The 21492-nt window shown below is 42.7% G+C and overlaps 1 protein-coding gene across 6 annotated transcripts in view; it reads right to left on the bottom strand.

Moving 5' to 3' along the window:
- The window catches only part of FARP1 (FERM, ARH/RhoGEF and pleckstrin domain protein 1), a 343029-nt gene that overhangs the window by 107110 nt on the left and 214427 nt on the right, over positions 1–21492 (bottom strand). For all 6 annotated transcript variants that reach the window (XM_073348144.2, XM_073348134.2, XM_073348154.2 and 3 more), the window contains exons 4-5: positions 13598–13640; positions 12203–12281 (exon numbers count right to left, since the gene is read on the bottom strand). In XM_073348144.2, the coding sequence (XP_073204245.1) occupies positions 12203–12281; positions 13598–13640 (122 nt within the window). The remainder of the gene's footprint in view (positions 1–12202; positions 12282–13597; positions 13641–21492) is intronic.

The raw sequence follows: 21492 nt of genomic DNA, 5'->3' as shown, positions 1-21492 counted from the left end.
CCATACAGCCCGCAATTGCCACAACAATGTGGGAGGCAAGTCCTGTGCCGCTCACAGACCCCTGGGGTCAGGAGCAGGATATGGAGCCCAGCACAGAGAAAGGGTGTGTGGGGGGGTCTTAAAATAGGGAGTTGGACAAAAATACCACCTCCAGATAAACTGGAGGTGTTAAGGTGCTCTATTGAGATTACCCTAATAAGATGGATGGAGCATATTATTGAATGAGTTTATTGCAGTGTTTAGTATCCCCTTTATGGGGTAAAGAAGTCATGTAATGTCAAAAAAATTTAAGTCCTTAGTGGGAGTGGGTTATATTGTAAAGAAAAAGATTATGCAAGAATTAAAGGAGAATAGGCAGGTCCATTCGATCATCTACTTATATAGAACTTGCGTGTTTCTCCCTTAGGCTTGGTGCCAAAGAAAGCTCTGGGTGATTATCACTTAATTCATCACCTGTCATATGCATGGGGTAGCTCAATTAATGATGGAACAGACCCAGTCTTGTGTTCTGTTGGCTATTCCTCTGTTGATGAGGCTGTGCACATGGTTAGGTCTTATGGCCTGGGGCGCTGATGACCAAGTGTGATATCAAGTCTGATTTTCCACCGCTGCAACCTTCTGACTTGAACTTTTTGGATTTCTCTTTCAAAAGACAATTCTATTTTGAGAAAGCTGTGCCCAAGGGATGTGCAATATCCTGTTTGGCATTTGAAAAATTTAGTACAGTGCTACCATGGGCAGTGATGCAGGAAGCAGATTTACAGCAGGAGTACATTACTTTTGTTTGTAGGCAAGGTGAATTCAGATGAGTGTATTAGCCTGATGGACAGGCTCTGCCTAAAAAATTGGGGGTACCCCTAGAGAAGTTAAAAACAGAGGGTCATTCGCTACACTGACCTACCTGGGGATTGAACTAGACACTCTGGTGGGTATATGACTCGCCCCGCAGGATAAGCTTTAGGAGCTACTAGGGGCTTGATTAGGAGAAGCAGAACAGCCAGCCAGGTTACACTACTCCATGAGATACAATCTATTATTGGGCATCTTCACTTTGCCTGGCAGGTGGTTTCTCGGGGCAGGCATACTGTGCCTGGCCTGCAGCGGTCACCACAGGCATAGCCAGACCTCACCATTTTATAAGATTTACTGGAGAGACGAAGGCAGACCTGGGGACGTGGAGATGTTGGAACAGTTTCATTTTAACGGAGTGTCTGTAGAGGGCGGTTCAAGGCTGTTCAAGGCTGATTTACAGATCTACTCGGATGCTTCGGGAGGTACAGGTTTTGGGGTATTTTACCCAGGCAGGTGGTGCGCCCAGCAATGCCCCTCTGCCTGGATACAAAAAGGGGTAGTGCAGAATAAAACATTTCTGGAATTCCCCCCCCCCCCATTTTGGTTGCAATGGTCATTTGGGGAAGGAGTTTGCTAATAAAAAGGATGTGGTTCACCTCAGAGAAAATAATCTGGGAACATGTAAAGGGGTGGACATAATGACTGGAGCTAAGCAGGATTTGGGGCAGATCCTGGAACTTTTCCCAGGAATAAAAATTATTTGGTCAGACTCGTTGCAACATAGAGTGTGGCAGGGAACTGTGAAGCCCCCTTAGGTCAGCAAGGCTAGGAAGTATGTGAATAGGGAGGTAATCAAATTCATATGTTGCATAGGGGGGTTAATAATTTCTCATCCAGACATAGCATATGGGGCACCAGAATTATTCAGGGACGATGGGATTCTATTGTCAGACTTGGGAGCTGACACGTTTTTGGCTGATATTAAAAGGGGCATTAGAAGATTTCTGGGAACCCAGCTAGGTGTGCGGGGGGAGGGCGCCAAGCTAATTGCTGGCAGCTCTTTGTGGCAGATGTCCAGCGTAGATACTCTGTAGATAAGGGATACGGTGATCAGATAAAATTGATTGGGAAAGCATAAAGGACGTATCCTTTAAAGGAGAGGAACCGGGGGGGGGGGTTTGCGACTCCTATGATGAGTATGGCAGGAAGCCAACCCCCCTCTTTTATAGCCCCCTTAATCCTCATTCAAGTGTGGGGTTGGTGAGATCCCAGCAGCGGGTTGGCTGGGGACCAGGATGGGTGCAGGGGGAGGTCTGACAGCAGCTTCCCCTCATGCATATGTAAATGAGTATGGACTTACCCGCACTGAGCGCTTTTATCCACCAGGGACTCCCTGACATTTAGGAATAAAGTTGTGGTCTACTTAAACCACATCCAGTGTCTCCTGTCCTCCTCCCTCCTAGCCGGATAATGAGGAGTGAGGCCTTGATTAAACATCTCTATCTAGCTATGGTATCTGATCACCTCGCAATCTTAAATGTTGTTATCCTCACAACACCTCTGCAAGTTAGGGAAGCATTATTATCCCCATTTACAGAAAGGGAAGTGAGGCACAGAGAGACTTAGTGTCTTGCCCAAGGTCACAAAGGAAGTCCTTGACAGAGCAGGGAACTGAATCAGGGTCTCTTAAGTCCCAGGACAACACCCTGACTGGACAATCCCTCCTCTCACGGATCTCCTCTGAAGGATGCATATATAACAATTTCATCCATACAAAGGCACAACAGAGCAACTGTGTAATACTGCCACACAATAAGATAAAAAGTCAATACAGTTAGCAGATGTGATCCTGTCAGACCTCCAGGCATGGAAAGCTCACAGATTTCCATTAGAGTTCTGAACATAGAACGCTTGCAGAATCAGGCTCAGATATTGCCGATTTTTTTCTTCATTATGCATCTCTTTGCTTTAGTGGGTATAAACCAGATTCTTATGGACACATTTTCAAAGCAACAAACAGGGATACAGAGTTAGCCACAGGACTAGTATTAACACCAGAGACTCCTGCATCAAAATCCCCACAAAATGTTTAGAAAATCAATACTTTTAAATCTTTTATAATGCAATTATTTGTACTTTCTTTTTAAAAAATTAAAAAACATTTTAATTTACATTCCTTGCTTCTCTGATCACTAGTCAAACAGCAAATATGATCAAGAACATTTCACTTAAAATCTCTATTTCTTGTCTCCATAAGTTTCAAAATAGTTCTCTGAAGATTTCATATCATCACCACCAGCTGTTAAGTGCCACCAACACACTCGATACTGTTCAAGACACTAGTAAAAATCAATGTCTGCCCCGAGGAGCTTTCAATCTACAAGACAATTGCAGATAAACAAGATACACTGGGACACCCAGAGCAATTTGACTTCATAAGAACGGACATACTAGGTCAGACCAAAGGTCTACCTATCCCAGTATCCTGTCTTCTGACAGTGGCCAATGCCAGACACCTCAGAGGGAATGAACAGAACAGGTAATTATCAAGTGATCCACCCTGTCGCCCATTCCCAGTTTCTGGCAAACAGAGGCTAGGGACACCATCCCTGTCCATCCAACGGACCTGTCCTCCATGAACTTATCTAGTTTTGTTTTTTTTTAATTGTGTTATAGTCTTGGCCTTCACTACATCTTCTGGCAAGGAGTTCTACAGGTTGACTGTGTGTTGTGTGAAAAAATACTTCCTTTCGTTTGTTTTAAACCTGTTGCCTATTACTTTCATTTGGTGACCCCTAGTCAACAGTGAATTTGCTATCACATCTGCTTCAGTACACCTAGTAAGCACAAATGTGCTGAGACACATGCTGTGACAGCTTTAACTCATGTTTTTAAGGTGCTATGATAATTCATTTGTTTCTACAAGCACATTGCAGTGAGCATTCTAGTTAAAATTACAAAACATTTTTACAAACCCAGTGAGTTTTTAATTTCAGTTTTCCATAGCTTTCTAAGAGATTTTTCCTTAGAAGACTATGCTTCTTGTCAGCCTGAAAGTCATTTTTTTAAACTTAAAGAAAAAACATGAAGAGAATTTGCTTAATTTAAATTTGAAAAATATAAAAACACATTTTCCGCATTTCAAGCAATTTTTGGACAAATAACTGATTTTTTGGATTGTTTCCAAAAAACTGCAAAAAACTTGGTTTGACTCAAATTGAAACCGATGAATCACTTTGCAAATCAAAAGAAGAAAGAAAAAAAAGTCATTTTAGGTCAAACTAAATGTTTAGTTTCCAGGCCATTTTTAAAATAAAATCAAAGGAAATGAAGGGTAAGATTCACAAAATGGCCAAAGAGAAGAAGGTAGAGATGCCATCCTCTAATAACTTGTAATCCAGCCGTTAAGGCATTCACCTGTATTCAATTTCCCCCTCTGCCTAATGCGGAGAAGAGATTTGAATTTGGATCTCCCACTTTCCAGGAGAGTACCCTAATAACTGGGCCATAGAGTATTCTGAGGCAGGTCTCTCAATCTCTCCTGTTGCAGCTGTTCTACTATGTATAATTAAATACTTGTATAAGGGACTTGAATTCGGGTCTTCCACTTCCCAGGGGAGTGTCCTAGCCACCAGGTTAAAGAGTCACTCTCACACTCTCTGTGTGACCCAATGACTATTCAAGTATTTTATACAATATGGAACAGCTTCAGCAGGAGAGACTGAGAGAACCATGCCCCAGAGTATCTGAGAGCCCAGCAGTCAGGGCACTCATGCAGTGTGGGAGATCCATGTTCAAATTCCTTCACCAGACCAGGCAGATGGGGGAATTGCCCTAACCACTAGAATATAGGTTATACAGTAGAGTGGTGCACTAAATCCAGGTTTCTCACATCACAGTGTGCCCTAACTACTGAGCTAAAGATAATAAAGGAAGGCACCACCACTCATTTTGTGAATTCCATCTAAGTGATGGGAGGGAAAAAATTGTCCAAAACTATTCAAATTTGTGAGTAGTTCGGGGCAGACTAAAACTGCATTTCTGGCAAATTACATAGGTCTCTGAAAAATTTCACCAAGCTCTAAGAGTGAGCACTCCATAGAAGCACAACGGCAAAACTTATTGTACCTTGAAGAAGTGTGCAACTTGACAGCAGCTTTCTTTTCTCTGAAACAGAATCACCAAATTAACTGCATATATTTTGATAATGCAGTGTGTGATTTTAACAATGCCATGTTAATGCTGCATCCACATATTTTGTTTATTTCAAATCGTATGCTTTGCTTGCAAGGTTCTAGGGAGGATGGCACTTACTGTGAACTAGCTCAGACAAAGCCGGTAATAAAATCAGGTGCCATTTTGTGCTTTGTGGTTATAGCCTTGCACATTCTCAGGAGAGTGCAGTTAAAAAACTCACTATTTAATAAACTGATGATCAGAGGACATTACAAAGCAAACAAGGATTAACTAAAATAGACAGGGAGGTAGGCTGAAAGTGATTACACTGGACTTGTGATATATCACAGCTGTGCACAAGACAAACCATGGACCAGTTTTGGGTCGTAACAGCTATAAAACTAGAGATGTTTACATTCTTACTGAAGTGTCTCTTCTCTCCCCTCTTCACACATGCAAACATGTGCATTACACATCTGGGCCAAAGAGCACACTCTGGGATGCTTCTTTCGGAAAGCACGGTCATTTTGTATGGTTTTATTTCATTTTTTAAATCTTGCTTATATATGTGAGCATTTTGATAGCATGGGGATGCCAGTTCCCACTAGGACAGTAGTACCACACAAAATCAACACAGAATTACCAGATAACTGGCCTCGGCTTATTATGCCATCTAGTAGCTGTCATCGGATTTTAATATGTAGACATTTCAGAGCAGTTTTACTTCAGATCATGCAGAAGAATTTTATCATGAGAAAAGTCACCGATAATATTGTATTTGTCAGAAGAAAGCAAAGTAATAGCTCCAGGTGAGGGTGTAGAAAATGAGACGTTAACCAGCACTGATACAGAATCTGGTACAATGATCATGCTGGTTTGGTTTGGATTATTGCAGACTACTTAGAATTACACAAATTATATACACAGCACAGAGGAAAACGACAAAATAGATTAATCCCTAGTGCAAACTCTGCAGTATAATCCATAAATCTAGGACTATAATATTGTCTACTTAGCCTGGATTGTAATGGGTCCAGCAAGAAGGTAACCTTTTGGAGCAGTCTACCAGGGGAGAAAGGGAAGAAGACAGACAGAAACACAGCTAGAGAGGATGGCAAATTAGCTTTTCTAACCTAACTGAATATACTGTATATCACATGGTAGCTAATCTTAATTAGAATTGTGTCATTATGGCCCCTAGATTTTAGAACTGTGCAAACATGGCAGACAGTGAAATGATGTATTCTAGCTCTACATCAATTTCCTTTTAAAACCAATACTAGGTCCTCTCCTTTTCTAGCAATGATGAAACCCATTAAAAGATACAGGCATAGTCTGACATTCCAAGTCTTTTCATAGCCATGCAAACTTCACATTAGTGCTTTTTTCCCCCCAGCATGATGTGTTCTCACAGCCATGCAAACTTCACATTAGTGCTTCCCCCCCCCCCAGCATGATGTGTTCTCAGCAATGACACTGTCCCAAACATATGCTTTAACATTCACATAAAAGATTCTTAGCTGCAAATTTAAAATTAACCACAAAAAAAAAAAAAAAGTAATCAAGATTCAGAACCATGTCTCTAGGTGCAGAAAGAGATAAACTAAAATCTATTTACAGTACACATACTAAGCTACTGAATTTTCAGTTTAATATATTCAGAGCTGGGAAATTCTCTGCTCGTCACACAATATTAGGAGTTTTCAGTTAGTCCTGTCCTCTAATATTTTTTAGCCGGCCTTTCAAATAAACACTTTGGGTTTTTTTCAATTTCAAGGCCAGGAAAAGGGATTAATATTTTTTTTCTGCTCAATGGTTCACTTACCAAAATAAAAGAAGTCAGGAATAAATGCAGAGGAACACCAAGGTGGGGATGGATTTTATAAAGGAGATTACACAGATAGGAGGAAACCTTTTGGAAACCAGGATTTTCATTCCATGGAAATGTCAACATTTCAAAATTAGTTTCTGTTCTGGATCAGAACAGAGAGCTGAAATATCAACATTTTGTAGAACAAAAATATTCTGAAAAATTTAAAAATCAGAAATGTTGAAACAAAAAAAATTAATGTTTTTGACTGAAATGAAAGAAAACGTGTCATTATGGCCTTTGCCATAGAATTAATTTTTTCATCAGAATTCATATGTTCTAGGGCTCTCAAGCAATTAAAAAAACTTAATTGTGATTAATCACGCTGTTAAATAATAATAAAATACCATTTATTAAAATATTTGTTGATGTTTTCTACATTTTCAAATATATTGATTTCAATTACAACACAATACAAAGTGTGCACTGCTCACTTTATATTTGCACTGTAAAAAAATCAAAAGAAATAGTATTTTGCAATTCAGCTAATTCAAGTACTGTAGTACAAGCTCTTTATCATGAAAGTTGAACTTACAAATGTAGAATTATGTACAAAAAAACCTGCACTGAAAAACAAAACAATGTAAAATTTTAGAGCCTGCAAGTCCCTCAGTCCTACTTCTTGTCCAGTCAATCGCTCAGACAAATGTTTACATTTGCCAGAGATAATGCTGTCCGCTTCTTGTTTACAATGTCACCTGACAGTGAGAACAGGCATTCACATGGCACTGTTGTAGCCAGCGTTGCAAGATACTTACGTGCCAGATGCACTACATATTCATATGTCCCTTCATGCTTCAACCACCATTCCAGAGGACCTGCGTCCATGCTGATGACAGGTTCTGCTCGATAACAATCCAAAGCAGTGCGGACCAACGCATGTTCATTTTCATTATCTGAGTCAGATGCCACCAGCAGAAGGTTGATTTTCTTTTCTGATGGTTCGGGTTCTGTAGTTTCCTCACAGTAGTGTTGCTCTTTTAAGACTTCTGAAAGCATGCTCCACACCTCATTCCTCTTAGATTGTGGAAGGCACTTCAGATTCTTAAAACTTGGGTCGAATGCTGTAGCTATCTTTAGAAATCTTACATTGGTACCTTCTTTGCATTTTGTGAAATCTGCAGTGAGTGTTCTTAAAATGAACATAATGTGCTGGGTCAGCATGTGAGACTGCTATAATATTAAATAAATGGCAAAATCGGGTAAAACAGAGCAGGAGACATACAGTTCTCCCCCAAGGAGTTCAGTCACAAGTTTAATTAACGCATTTTTTTTTAACAAGTGTCATCAGCATGGAAGCATGTCCTTGAGAATGGTGGCTGACGCATGAAGGGGTATACGAATGTTAGCATATGTGGCACGTAAATACCTTGCAATGCCAGCTACAAAAGTGCCATGCAAATGCCTGTTCTCACTTTCTAGTGACATTGTAAATAAGAAGAGGGCAGCATTCTCTCCTGTAAATGTAAGCAAACTTGTTTGTCTTAGCGATGGGCTGAACAAGAAGTAGGACTGAGTGAACTTGTAGGCGCTGAAGTTTTACATTGTTTTGGTTTTGAGTGCAGTTATGTAACAAAAAAAATTCTACATTTGTAAGTTGCACTTCCATGACAAAGAGACTGCACTACAGTACTTGTATGAGGTGAACTGAAAAATACTATTTTTTTGTTTATCATTTTTACAGTGCAAATAGTTGTAATAAAAAAAATACACTTTGATTTCAATTACAACACAGAAGACAATATATATGAAAATGTAGAAGAACATCCAAAATATTGAATACATCTCAATTGACATTCTATTGTTTAACACTGAGATTAAAAAATGCGATTAATCACGATTAATTTTTTAAATCATGATTAATTTTTTTGAGTTAATCGCGTGAGTTAACTGTGATTAATCGACAGCCCTAATATGTTCCCATGACAAATTCTGGTTTAGATTAAACTGTATTTTTCAGCCTAAAAACTTTCTCAACAAAAAATGTTGACTGGCTCCCGCATTCTGAACCTCATGTCTGTTCAGAAAGGACAGGCAGGGCAGAAAAGGTGGGGGAGTTGCATTGTATGTAGGAGAGCAGTATGACTGCTCAGAGCTACGGTATGAAACTGCAGAAAAAGCTGAGAGAGTCTCTGGATTAAGTTTAGAAGCATGAGCAACAAGGGTGATGTCGTGGTAGGAGTCTGCTATAGACCACCAGACCGGGGGATGAGGCGGACGAGGCTTTCTTCCGGCAACTAACAGAAGTTACTAGATTGCAGGCCCTGGTTCTCATGGGGGACTTCAATCACCCCGATAACTGCTGTGAGAGCAATACAGAAGTGCACAGACAATCCAGGAAGTTTTTGGAAACTGTAGGGGACAATTTCCTGGTGCAAGTGCTGGAGGAACCAACTAGGGGTAGAGCTCTTCTTGACCTGCTGCTCACAAACATGGGAAGAATTAGTAGGGGAAGTAAAAGTGGATGGGAACCTGGGAGGCAGTGACCATGAGATGGTCGAGTTCAGGATCCTGACACAAGGAAGAAAGGAGAGCAGCAGAATACAGACCCTGGACTTCAGAAAACCAGACTTTGACTCCCTCAGGGAACTGATGGGCAGGATCCCCTGGGAGAATAACTTGAAGGGGAAAGGAGTCCAGGAGAGCTGGCTGTATTTTAAAGAATCCTTATTAAGGTTGCAGGAACAAACCATCCTGATGTGTAGAAAGAATAATAAATATGGCAGGTGACCAGCTTGGCTTAACAGTGAAATCCTTTCTGATCTTAAATACAAAATAGAAGCTTACAAGAAGTGGAAGATTGGACAAATGACCAGGGAGGAGTATAAAAATATTACTCAGGCATGCAGGAGCGAAATCTGGAAGGCCAAATCACACTTGGAGTTGCAGTTAGCAAGGGATGTTAAAAGTAACAAGAAGGGGTTCTTCAGGTATGTTAGCAACAAGAAGGTGGTCAGGGAAAGTGTGGGCCCCTTACTGAATGAGGGAGGTAACTTAGTGACAGAGGATGTGGAAAAAGCTAATGCCCTCAATGCTTTTTTTGCCTCTGTCTTCACGAACAAGGTCAGCTCCCAAACTACTGCACTGGGCAGCACAGTATAGGGAGGAGGTAACCAGCCCTCTGTGGAGAAAGAAGTGGTTTGGACTATATAGAAAAGCTGGACGAGCACAAGTCCATGGGGCCAGATACGCTGCATCCGAGGGTGCTAAAGGAGTTTGCTGATGTGATTGCAGAGCCATTGGCCATTATCTTTGAAAACTCATGGCGATCGGGGGAGGTCCCGGAAGACTGGGAAAAGGCTAATGTAGTGCCCATCTTTAAAAAAGGGAAGGAGGAGGATTCGGGGAATTACAGGCCAGTCAGCCTCTCCTCAGTCCCTGGAAAAATCATGGAGCAGGTCCTCAAGGAATCAATTCTGAAGCACTTAGAGGAGAGGAAAGTGATCAGGAACAGTCAGTAATGGATTCACTAAGGGCAAGTCATGCCTGACTAACCTAATTGCCTTCTATGATGAGATAACTGGCTCTGTGGATGAGGGGAAAACAGTGGACATGTTATTCCTGGGCTTTAGCAAAGCTTTTGATATGGTCTCCCACAGTATTCTTGCCAGCAAGTTAAAGTAGTATGGGCTGGACGAATGGACTATAAGGTGGATAGAAAGCTGGCTACATCATCAAGCTCAACAGGTAGCGAATGACTCCATTTCTAGTTAACAGCCAGTATCAAGCGGAGTGCCCCAAGGGTCAGTCCTGGGGCCGATTTTGTTCAATATCTTCATTAAGGATCTCGACGATGGCGTGGATTACACCCTCAGCAACCTTCCAGATGACACTAAACTGGGAGGAGTGGTAGATACGCTGGAGGGTAGGGATAGGATAGGACCTAGACAAATTAGAAGATTGGGCCAAAAGAAATCTGATGAGGTTCAACAAGGACAAGTGCAGATTCCTGCACTTAGGACGGAAGAATCCCATGCACCGCTACAGATTAGGGACCGAGCGGCTAGGCAGCAGTTCTGCAGAAAAGGCCTGAGGGGTTACAGTGGACGAGAAGCTGGACATGAGTCAACAGTGTGCCCTTGTTGCCAGGAAGGCTAACGGCATTTTGGGCAGTATAAGTAGAAGCACTGCCAGCAGATCGAGGGACGTGATCATTCCCGTCTATTTGGCATTGGTGAGGTCTCATCTGGAGTACTGTGTCCAGTTTTGGGCCCCACACTACAAGAAGGATGTGGAAAAATTGGAAAGAGTCCAGCGAAGGGCAACACAAATTATTAGGGGGCTGGAGCACATGACTTATGAGGAGAGGCTGAGGGAACTGGGATTATTTAGCTTGCAGAAGAGAAGAATGAGGGGGGATTTGATAGCTGCTTTCAACTATCTGAAAGGGAGTTCCAAAGAGGATGGATCTAGACTGTTCTCAGTGGTACCAGATGGCAGAAAGAGGAGTAATGGTCTCAAGTTGGGGGAGGTTTAGGTTGGATATTAGAAAAAACTTTTTCACTAGGAGGGTGGTGAAGCACTGGAATGGGTTATCTAGGGAGGAGGTGGAATCTCTTTCCTTAGAGGTTTTTAAGGTCAGGCTTGACAAAGCCCTGGCTGGGATGATTTAGTTGGGGATTGGTCCTGCTTTGAGCCGGGGTTTGGACTAGATGACCTCCTGAGGTCCCTTCCAACCCTGATATTCCATAATACTATGATTCTACACATATACATAGGAATATTCCTCTTTTTCTGATAGAAGGATAACTGAGCTAGCGTGTATTTCTTCACAAACTGAATAAAGTTTAAATCACCACTTTAATGAAAATAAAAAATTAAGCACATATCTAAGTACACAATTTAGCCGTAGTAGATATATGTTTTCTCCCTTGTTTCCTCTTATATCTCATCCTACTCGCTCCGCTCCCTCACAGTTTTCCCACACACACACCCCCAACAGTCATAAAACCGTTTTTGTGAATCTTATGAGTTCAAAAGGATTATGTGATCGTGTGGTCCAGCTGCTGCACTTGGCAGCCTCAGCTTCTTCCAGATAGTCAGGCTATGGTCTCAAGGAGAGGAGTTCTCAAGGGGGCCAGGATCCTTCACTGCTCAGGTCCACTAGGGACTGAAAGTACGGGAGTTTGGCTAGTTCCCCTATCCCACTGCTCCTCCTGGAAACCTCCTGCTGCATTGCATAAGAAATGGTGGGCTCCTGCATCACATCTCCCTGGTGCTTCTTTGCACAGCATGCTCCAATGAATTACATCCCGAGGAAAGGAGAGATAATAGACCCCCTGCCCTCATCTTCTGGTGCTTCCCATTTTCCTCCCCACTGCTATCCATTAAGGAATTAAAAAGCAGAATTACAGAATCACTAACCTTGTCAGTTCTTCTTGCAGCTGAGCATGATCTGGTGGAAAGAATTTCACCACAAATTTTACGACAACATGCTTAGGTCCTAGCAAAGAGATCAAGGAAAATTCATGAAACATTTGTAACAGTCTGCACATTCTCATGCAGAAATAAGTCTCAAATAATAAGCATTAAGTCTGTGTCTCCTGCTAGTATTTTTGATATTCCTCAGATTAGTTAATAACCTTTGTTTAACAGATCATAAAAGGAAGCCTAAACACCTTCCCACTAATGTCTTTTTCTCTACTCCCTTCTCTTTCTTTCCCCCTTTCTTTTCCTCCATCCTGAATATTGCTGACAATTTTGCACCCTTAAGTAAACCACCTTTTCTGTTAATCCCTTTCTTTCTTTCAGCATATATTCCGTCTCCACATCCTCAAGTCCTACCTTGATGCCACTAGAAATAAAGTTGTTACGTCTAGTTCTTGAAACAACTTTCTAAAATCTGTCACTGTCTGGCTCCTTCAGTGGGCTTTGGAATAAACCGCCCATGTGTGTTTCTACACAAAGTTTAGTTTAAAACCAGAAATGACAAAAGTAAAACACTTTAAATACAGAAACACGATGATTATTATTGTGTTCAGTAGAAATTGACTCAGTACGCTCAATATCAAAGGGATATCATCAACAGCTTAAGCAGGCTATATATAAATGTAAATTGGTAACATTTAAATTGCATTCTTTCCTCGTTATTGTAATAAACTCTAACACTGGTCAAAGGTGTATTGTGTGCATGTATAAATATTAGCTATTAAACAAAAGTATTGGTTGGCTACCAAAGATTAATTTTAATTACTAGACTGCTTGATTTTAAAATATCACTATGACTACAACTTAATAGCACACAATATATATTATTGGTGTACATCTGATGGCAAAAAAACCCCAAACAAATTTTAAAGTTAATGTTCTAATTGAGAGAGCACCTTTCATCTAATTCAGGGGTTCACAAACTTCATTGCACTGAGACCCTCTTCAGACAATAAAAATTATTACACAACCCCAGGAGGGGCACCGAAGTCTGAGCCAGCCCCAGCCGGGGTGTGTGTGTGTGTGTGTGTGTGTCTGTGTGTGTGTGTGTCTGTGTGTCTGTGTGTCTGTGTTAAAGTTCCAGCCTCGCCTACCAGGGAGGAGGCCTGTAACTTGAGCCCCGTCACCCATGGACGAAGCCCAAGCCCTTGGGCGGTGGGGCTCAGGTTTCGGCTTCAGTCCCAGGCCCCAACAAGTCTAAACCAACCCATGTGATCCTATTAAAACAGGGTCCCGACCCACTTTGGGGTCCCGACTGACAGTTTGAGAACCGCTAATCTAATTCAAGTATTTTTGGACTGATTCAGTAAATGACATAAAGAAAGCACTTACTTCTAATCTGTTTCATAATAGGTTTCAAAAGGTCCAGCCATACCTAAAAAACAAAAGAAAGCATTACAAAATCTGAATGAACTACTGCTAGCATAGTAGTAGTCTCCGTTATACCAAGTTATTCATATATGAATTATTTTTCCAGACTGCTTATGGTCATACACTCCCAAAGTTATCCACAAAGGCTTTTCTTCCTCCATATAATTAATTCTTTGTCAAAAGGAATTTGATGCCTAATGTGCTGTCACCGTGCCTCGTCGTTAGAAACAATATACATTCAGAAATAGAGGAAAACAGTATCTTCCACAGATTAAGGAGTATATTTCTCCCTCATTTATCCCAGATTTAACAAAATTAAAGTGAAACTGTGTCACAGTCTCAGGGGCAGTCAATAAAGGGAAGTTCCTTACCTTACTGTAACTGGAGTTCTTTGAGATGGGTGGTCCCGATATGTATTCCCTTGGGGGTACGCATGTGCTTCCTGCGCCAGACACTGGAGAATTCTTGCAAGCAGAGTCTGTTGGCCCATGTCTGTGCCCCAGCTCTCCTCATGTGCATAAGGGGTGGGGCGGACTGACCGCCTCGCCAGTTCCTTCTTTACTGAAAATCAGATCCCGAGCTGAACCAGAGGGGAAGAGGATGGGTAGTGGAATACAGATAGAGACCACACACCTCAAAGAACTCCAGTTACAATATGGTAAGAAACTTCTTTTTCTTCTTTAAGTCCTGGTCCTGGAGAGTATTCTGCTGGTGGTGACTGACAACCAGTACTCGGAGAGGAGGAGGGTGTGAGGATGCAAAAGGTGTTCTGGACCAAGTAATGTCTCATGAATGTGTAGATGGAACTCCACGTAGATGCCTTGCAAATATAAATCAGAGGCATCTCTTGAAGTGATGCTACTGAGGCTGCCTGTGCCCTTGTAGAGTGAGCCTTTACCCCATGTGGGAGAGGAAGCTATACTAACTGATAGAGTAGGATACAGACAGAGATTCACATGGAGATTCTCTGAGAGGATACAGCTTAACCTCATATGTGTTATGCTATGATAACAAACAGTCTACATGATTCTCTGAAGTAAAATGCTAATGCTCATCTCACCTCGATGGAATGAAGTCTCCCCTCCTCACTAGAGGGATGGGACTTCGGGAAAATTACAGGTAAGTGAATTGACTGGTTTGTGTGAAATTCTGAAACAGTTTCAGAAATGAATTTTGGGGTGTAGTCACAGCAAGTCTTTATCCTGATCAAATATAGTGTACGGTGGGTCAACCATTCACACTCTAAGTTCACCTACCCTACTGGCAATGAGGAAGGCAAACTTAATTGACAGGTGAGACATGGAACACATAGCTAACAGTTCAAAGTGTGGCTCAGAGAATATGGAGAGCACTAAATCAAGATCCCAGTCAGGTGCTGGTTTCTTGACTGACAGAAAGGTTCTGATCAGGCCCTTCAAAAACCTGGCTGTTACCAGGTAGGTAAAGATCAAATAACTCTCCATTGGCAGACAACACGTACTAACTGCTGCCAGATGAAAGTGCACAGAGCTAAGGAAGAGGCCCATCACCTTGAGGGCAAGAAGATATTCCAAAATCGTGAAATATCTGCTGTCTCTGGGGATATATGGCTTTGCTGGGTTGAGACAGAGAACTGCCTCCATTTGGACAGGCAGTATTTTCTAGTGGAGTCCTTCCAGTTACTGTTAACGATGACCTGTATCGCTTCAGAGCGGGAGTGTTCTAGGCTCGCTGACAATCCAAATACCAAGCCACAAGCTGAAGAGCATGGGGTCTGGGACTCCTGACCCTGTCACTTTTGTGGGTCCGGAGATCTACACAGGTCCGAATGCTGATAGGTGGACAGGATGACATTTGGAGGAGGCTTGGAAACCAAAATTATCTGGCTTTGGGCCAGCTGGGAGCAATGAGGATGACTTGTGCCCTGTCTAGTCGAATTTCTGTAGAACTCGAGGTAGTAGCAGGATGGGAGGGAAGGCATAACCAAAGTGATTGGTCCAAGGTAGGAGTATTGCATTGGTCCTAGAGTACTGACCTTGGGCTTTCGCTGGAGCAGTTTATTTTCCACTTCCCAAGTGTGGGTTCCCCACTCAGTGACGGTGTTTACTACAGAATCAGGTAACTCCCACTCAACAGACTCGGCAGGCATTTTGCCACTAGTGAGGCCAGGGAATTCTGGGTGCCTGGGAGGTATATTGCCAATAGGGTGATGTCACACAAACATCAAGGGGCTCTCCACCATGCCAGAGGGGCCCTCACCTCAGAAGGAATTGTTACTATGGTATTCATGCTAATGCTTGCTCGGTATATGCACTGCTTATAGCCAAGCTTACAGGCAACGAAGGTGGAGTCTGGCAAATGGCGTTACATAAATACATGACGCAATACAGTCCAGGAGAGCAAGGCACACTCGAACTGATGTTCAAGGGTTGTGTGTAACCAGGTCTATGAGAGCGCCTATGGCATGAAATCTGTCCCTGGGAAGATAGGCTCTCACCTTGATTGAATCCAATATCACCTCTATAAATTATATGGTCTGTGTTGGAGACAAGGTAGATTTTTACATGTTTACACTGATTTCCAGGGATGCTAAAAGGAGCAGCAAGAAGCTTAATGTTGAGACTTCCAGGCAACACCTGCCAGTCAGAAGCCAGTTGTCCAAGTATGGGAAGACGGTGGTGTCACCTTGTCTGAGCGAAGCTGCTACTTTTCAGAACACTTCTGTGAATGCCCACACTGGTGCATTTTGTACCGATAGTGGTGGGGGCCCACCACAAACCTGAGGAATCGTCTGCAAGAGGGATGAATGTCCACATGAAAGTATCTACTAAGAGCTGTGAACTGTGTGCCTTTTTCTAGGGATGGTATTATTGATGCCAAAGTAACCATGCAGAATTTCAGTTTGCAAACAAGAACGTTGTGTTGACACAGGGCAAGAATGGGTCTCCAGCCTCCTTTCTTCTTGGGAACTAAGAAATACTTTGAGTAGAACCCTTTTCCATGATGTTGAGGGGATACCTGCTGTATTACTCTTCATTAGAGAAAGACTGTATCCTCCTGGCAAGGATCAGTCCGGATAACAAGGGAGACCGTGGGTCTGGCAGGATGAAGATATTGTCAGGAGTGGTATAAGTGACCATTACCTTTGGAGGTTGTGATCTGTCACTCCATGCCACTGAAGCGGTAGTAGGTGGTGGTTCCTTATGGAACTGTGATAGTACTACCAGTGATTTTCTCTGAAGATCTCTGACAGTACAGGTGGTCCCTGATCTTTCAGGTCTCTGTGCTTTGGTTTAGATAGTATCACAGTCGATGTCGAGGTCAATTCAAAAGCTGGCACCGAAAAAGTCTTGCACCTACGTGTCTTCTGATTATGCCCATGTGACTTAGAACGATCTAAGTCTTTGTGGCCCATGCCTGAAGGCTCACCTGACCTGGATGAGGACGAGGAGGGATGCCTTTTCTTAGAAGAGGGTCTAAGAGTGGATCAGCTTTTCTGTTTGCAAAAATGCTCCTTACTCTCATGAGGGAGCCCAGCCAGAGGGTCCTTCCCTCTGCCACTCTTGGCTCTGGAGTTAGGCACAGAGCTAGTGGGCATGCACCTTGCCGACTCTGGCCAATGTACAGGTGGGGTCTCCCTGGCCTGGTCAGACTGGGGTCTCATGTCAGCGGACTGGGTCATAGGCGGTCATTCCTAGTGGTCGGAGTGGCAGTCAGACCTAGTGGTTGAAGTCTGAAAGCCAGAGCCAAGGGTCACGACAGTGTCAGAACCAGGGCTGATGGTCACAACCAAGACAGAGTCTGAATGACAAAACCCAGGGTCAAGAGAGAGCTGAAGTCAGGAGTCAGAGCCAAGCGTTGGAATCAGATTACCAGGAGTCAAGGAAGGTAGAAGCAGGGCTGGTTCTGAGACAGGAGCAAGGCTGGATCAGGACAGGAACAAGGCTGGGTGCAGAGCAGGATCTGGGTTGGAGCTGGGGAGGAGCAAAGCAGGAGCAGGGCTTGGAGACAGACGAGCACAGGGAAGCAGGGAGTCCGTGGTGGCGTGCACTGAGCAGCCAGTGAGCTACTGCTGCTTCTGGGCATAAGATGACTGACTTACTGCTGGCTTCCTCAGCCAATCTGACAGCATGGTCCATCAGGCAGCCTAGCTGGCTCATAATGGTGTCAGGAGTACTGAGCAGGCGCAGCTGCAGGGCCTCACTCCTGACATCTCATTACCTGCTCCAGCGGGTGTTTTTGAAGTTGGAGCTCTCATGCCTGCTGCATTCGGCGGGGGAGGAGCATCTGACACTGCTCTTGACAGAGATGTGCACTTGCCCAAGGCAGTAGAGATAGCGCTGGTGGTCATCACTCAGTGAAAAGGAGTGGGGACAAGAAACTGTTTTTTGAAGCCCAGAATCATGGGCATAAGCCAAATTCTGCACTGGGAGACTGGGAAGGTTCCCTGGGGTGAGGACTCTAAAAGTAGCCAACCCTATCAAAACCCTAACAACAAGGAAGAATAATGTAACTTTGAATATATGGATGAAGAGAAAGGAGAAGCTCCCAGACACTGGAAGATTCCAATGCAGGCATTGCGGTAAGAAAGAACTAGAGGGGCAATCGATCTGCACCACCCCTTATATTCTCAGTGTGGGGCACAAGGAGAGCAGGGGCACCGGCCCATGGATGCTGCCTACAAGCAACTCTCCAGTCTCAGGTGCATGTTGCACATGCATACCCCATAGCGAAATAGGGGCCAACACTCAAAGACAACTCAGTGTACCATGGTAAGGGAAAACTGGTAAGAGAAATGTAAAAGTCTCCTTAGAGTGCCTCTGTAGGGAGCAGGGATAGAAACAGGATGTACCCCTCAGGAGAACACAAGCCAGCACCTATTGCAAGGAACAATGGCAACGCAAATCAAGACTATCACCTAGATTAGTCTAAAGAAACATGGCAATGGGTGCTTCTGACATTAGTTGGAGAGCAGAAGGCTGGGAAACTCAGAGGAGTGATTAGGAGACAATAATCCTGGTACTGGGGACACTGAATGGGGAATTTCTTCCTCAAGGAGACACCTGTGAAAATGTTGAGAGGACTTCCCCATGATAGGGCAACAAACTCTAACACCAACCACTTGGATACGGTTGGATGAGGGGTTCTGTCTGCACAGCAGTGTGAGGCAGACACACTACTCAAAGTCTGAGGGAAAGGATTTTACTTTCTAGCCATGTAGCATTTTCTCTCTTCTCTGCAAGAAGAGCCCACATCATTGGGTTTGCAAAGTACTCAGATGTGGTATGTTATGCCACGTCATTTTATTTATTTTGATCTTATTATTCTCTATCTTAATAAATTATATTTTTACTATTGTATGAGTGTTTCACACAGACCAGCTCTGTGTAAAGTCTTTCAACCTCTAAGGGGAGGTGGTCAACAAAAACAGGGTGTCTAGACCTGAAAACTGCACTCATACGCTCAGTCAAAAGGACATAGACAGAGGTGCAGTGTGTTGCAGAAGGCTACAGTGGGCAGCAAAACAAGATAGAGGCCAAACAACCAATGTGAGATGGAGGGACTTTGGGAGAAACATCTCAGCCCTCAGTTAATAAATACACGTCTAGAGTTATGGGAGGAATGGTGCACAGACTTCAAAGGGGGTACGGAACAATCTAAAAGCCATAAAATTTGCCCCAAAGAGCAGATCCTCTCAGGAAAACAACAACACAATATATTTTTAATATGAACACACAAATTAAAGTGGACCTTGAGCAGTTTTTAATTAGGCAGAGCCAGGGACACCCTCAAAATATCCATATTATAGAATCATAGCCTCAGGAACCACACACACAGTCAAATGGTTTTGTTAAAATTGTTCCCTTACTATTTATTTTCATAGTTATTACAGAGCTGAGGTAACTCCTTGGAGGCACTATTGTCCTAATGCCCTATTATTCAAGGACTTATATATTCACAAAAGTTTCCCTGTGGGATGAAATTTCTCTTTCTGCTCCACTTCAAAAGGTGACTCCCCTCACTTTTTTTGTGGAAGGTGTGAAGAAAATCTATTTGGTCATTTATTAGTTACTCAAGGATGGAAAAATGGTGTTTTTCACTTGTTAAAAAGCTAGTTCCAACATTCTTTGGCACTCTGATAACTCAGTGTTTTGTTTCAGAAGTTACAACTTGGCATGTACACAATCCCTCAGTGAAGAATGTGTGCTTGCCAAGTTTGGAGGGAAAAAAAAGACTGACTGAGAAATAACCAAGTCACAAGAGTCTGGGCTTTCCACATTTTACCCAGTAGCATATAATTCTGCACAATTTGTTTTGGGCTAGAGCTAGGTTGCAATCTAGCCCTGCATAAGGGGAGTTGCATAGCCGTGTCATTACAGGATTTCTGTATCCAGAGAGTCCCAATTCCTTCCCCAGTTTCTCTTTGTCATAGGAGAGCAGAGAGTTACTGCAGCACCTTCCAAGGTGCAGCTTACTGGCACGTTGGGGAATGGGGGCAAAACCAAGACTTCACCAATATTGCCAACAGCATGCATTCAAAACTCAGGAGTCAGGCCCCTAAAATCATGGGTGTGGCTTTAAAAGCAGGAAATAAAAAAAAAATTGGGAGTTCTTTTTATTTGACTTCTGTTTTACAGCATTTAGGGTTCATGTTTTTAAGCTTTTCGCTGCAACTCTGAGGGACAGAAACTTTTTCTTAAATGAAAGCAGAGATTCACAAGTAAATCTGCTCCCAGCAGCTGTCGATTTGAGGAAAACATCAAATATCAGACTTGTGATAAAATTGCAAGAGTTAGCAATAGCGCTTGTGTTTCAACAGAGAGGTGCAGCTCTGCACACCCCAATGTGTGAAGCAGTGATCCATGCAATGTCATCTTTACTTGTCTATGCCAGTGGTCTCCAAACTTTTTGAATCGCGCACCCCAAGGGCCAGCTCTAGGTAAGCAAAAATAAAAAAAAAAAAGAAGAGCTGCCGCCGGCGTGCCGCCAAAGACGGAGTGGGGAGAGCCCAGCTGCTGCTGGCGTGCCACCAAAGAATCAAAGGTCCAGGGGTGCTGCTCCTCCTGCCATGCACCCCCAGGGATGGTCTTGCGTACCCCAATTTGGAGACCACTGGTCTATGCAACCAAGTTAGGACAAGTGACAGTCTTGCCTTCTACAAACATATCATGCTATAGCTTGCCAGGCATACAAACACACAAGTATCTTTGATCTAGAACTCTACACGTTGCAGTAAGTAGATCTGTGTTTGAATATATGATCTCATCTGCATATGATAATGTCCAAACAAATGCTCAGGCATTTATTTTTATCTTGTATTACACACTATTTGAAAAAGCAATGAACCATATTCAAATAAATGTAAATGTAGTGCATACACTCACTTTTTTAAAAGCAAAGCAATTAAATGCAAATTCTCTGTTATGCATGATATAAAATTTTACATTGTGGATAATGCTTTTCCCCCCACAGAATCCAAGAAATTAAAAGTTATGGTTCAAAAGCAACTTCAACTCATCCACATTGCACATAGATATTATGGCTTATAAGTAAACAGTCCACACAGTTATATAAATAACTGCATATACACAAAGAGGCCAAATTACATATGCTGTCAGGACTATAACTTTTATGTTTGCAACTTTACAAACACAAAAGTGAAAAATCTGAATATTTCTTTTCCATAACTGTACAGGCTATATTGTCCACTGTGACATTATTGCACAGCTATGTTCATACATTGTTTTAAACTACTGTCAATAAGAGTTACCAAAATGTTAGCTGAGGACGCATGGAAGATTGTGAAATTACCTGTTAAAATTAATGTTTCAAGTAAATCCAAAGTAAGGTCTGTGATTTATTACTTTTTAAAATTA

This window comes from Lepidochelys kempii, chromosome 1 (genome assembly GCF_965140285.1).
Source record: "Lepidochelys kempii isolate rLepKem1 chromosome 1, rLepKem1.hap1, whole genome shotgun sequence".
Lineage (NCBI taxonomy): Eukaryota > Metazoa > Chordata > Testudines > Cheloniidae > Lepidochelys > Lepidochelys kempii.
Note: the sequence above shows the minus strand (reverse complement) of the source record. Positions and strands in the feature narration are given on the sequence as shown.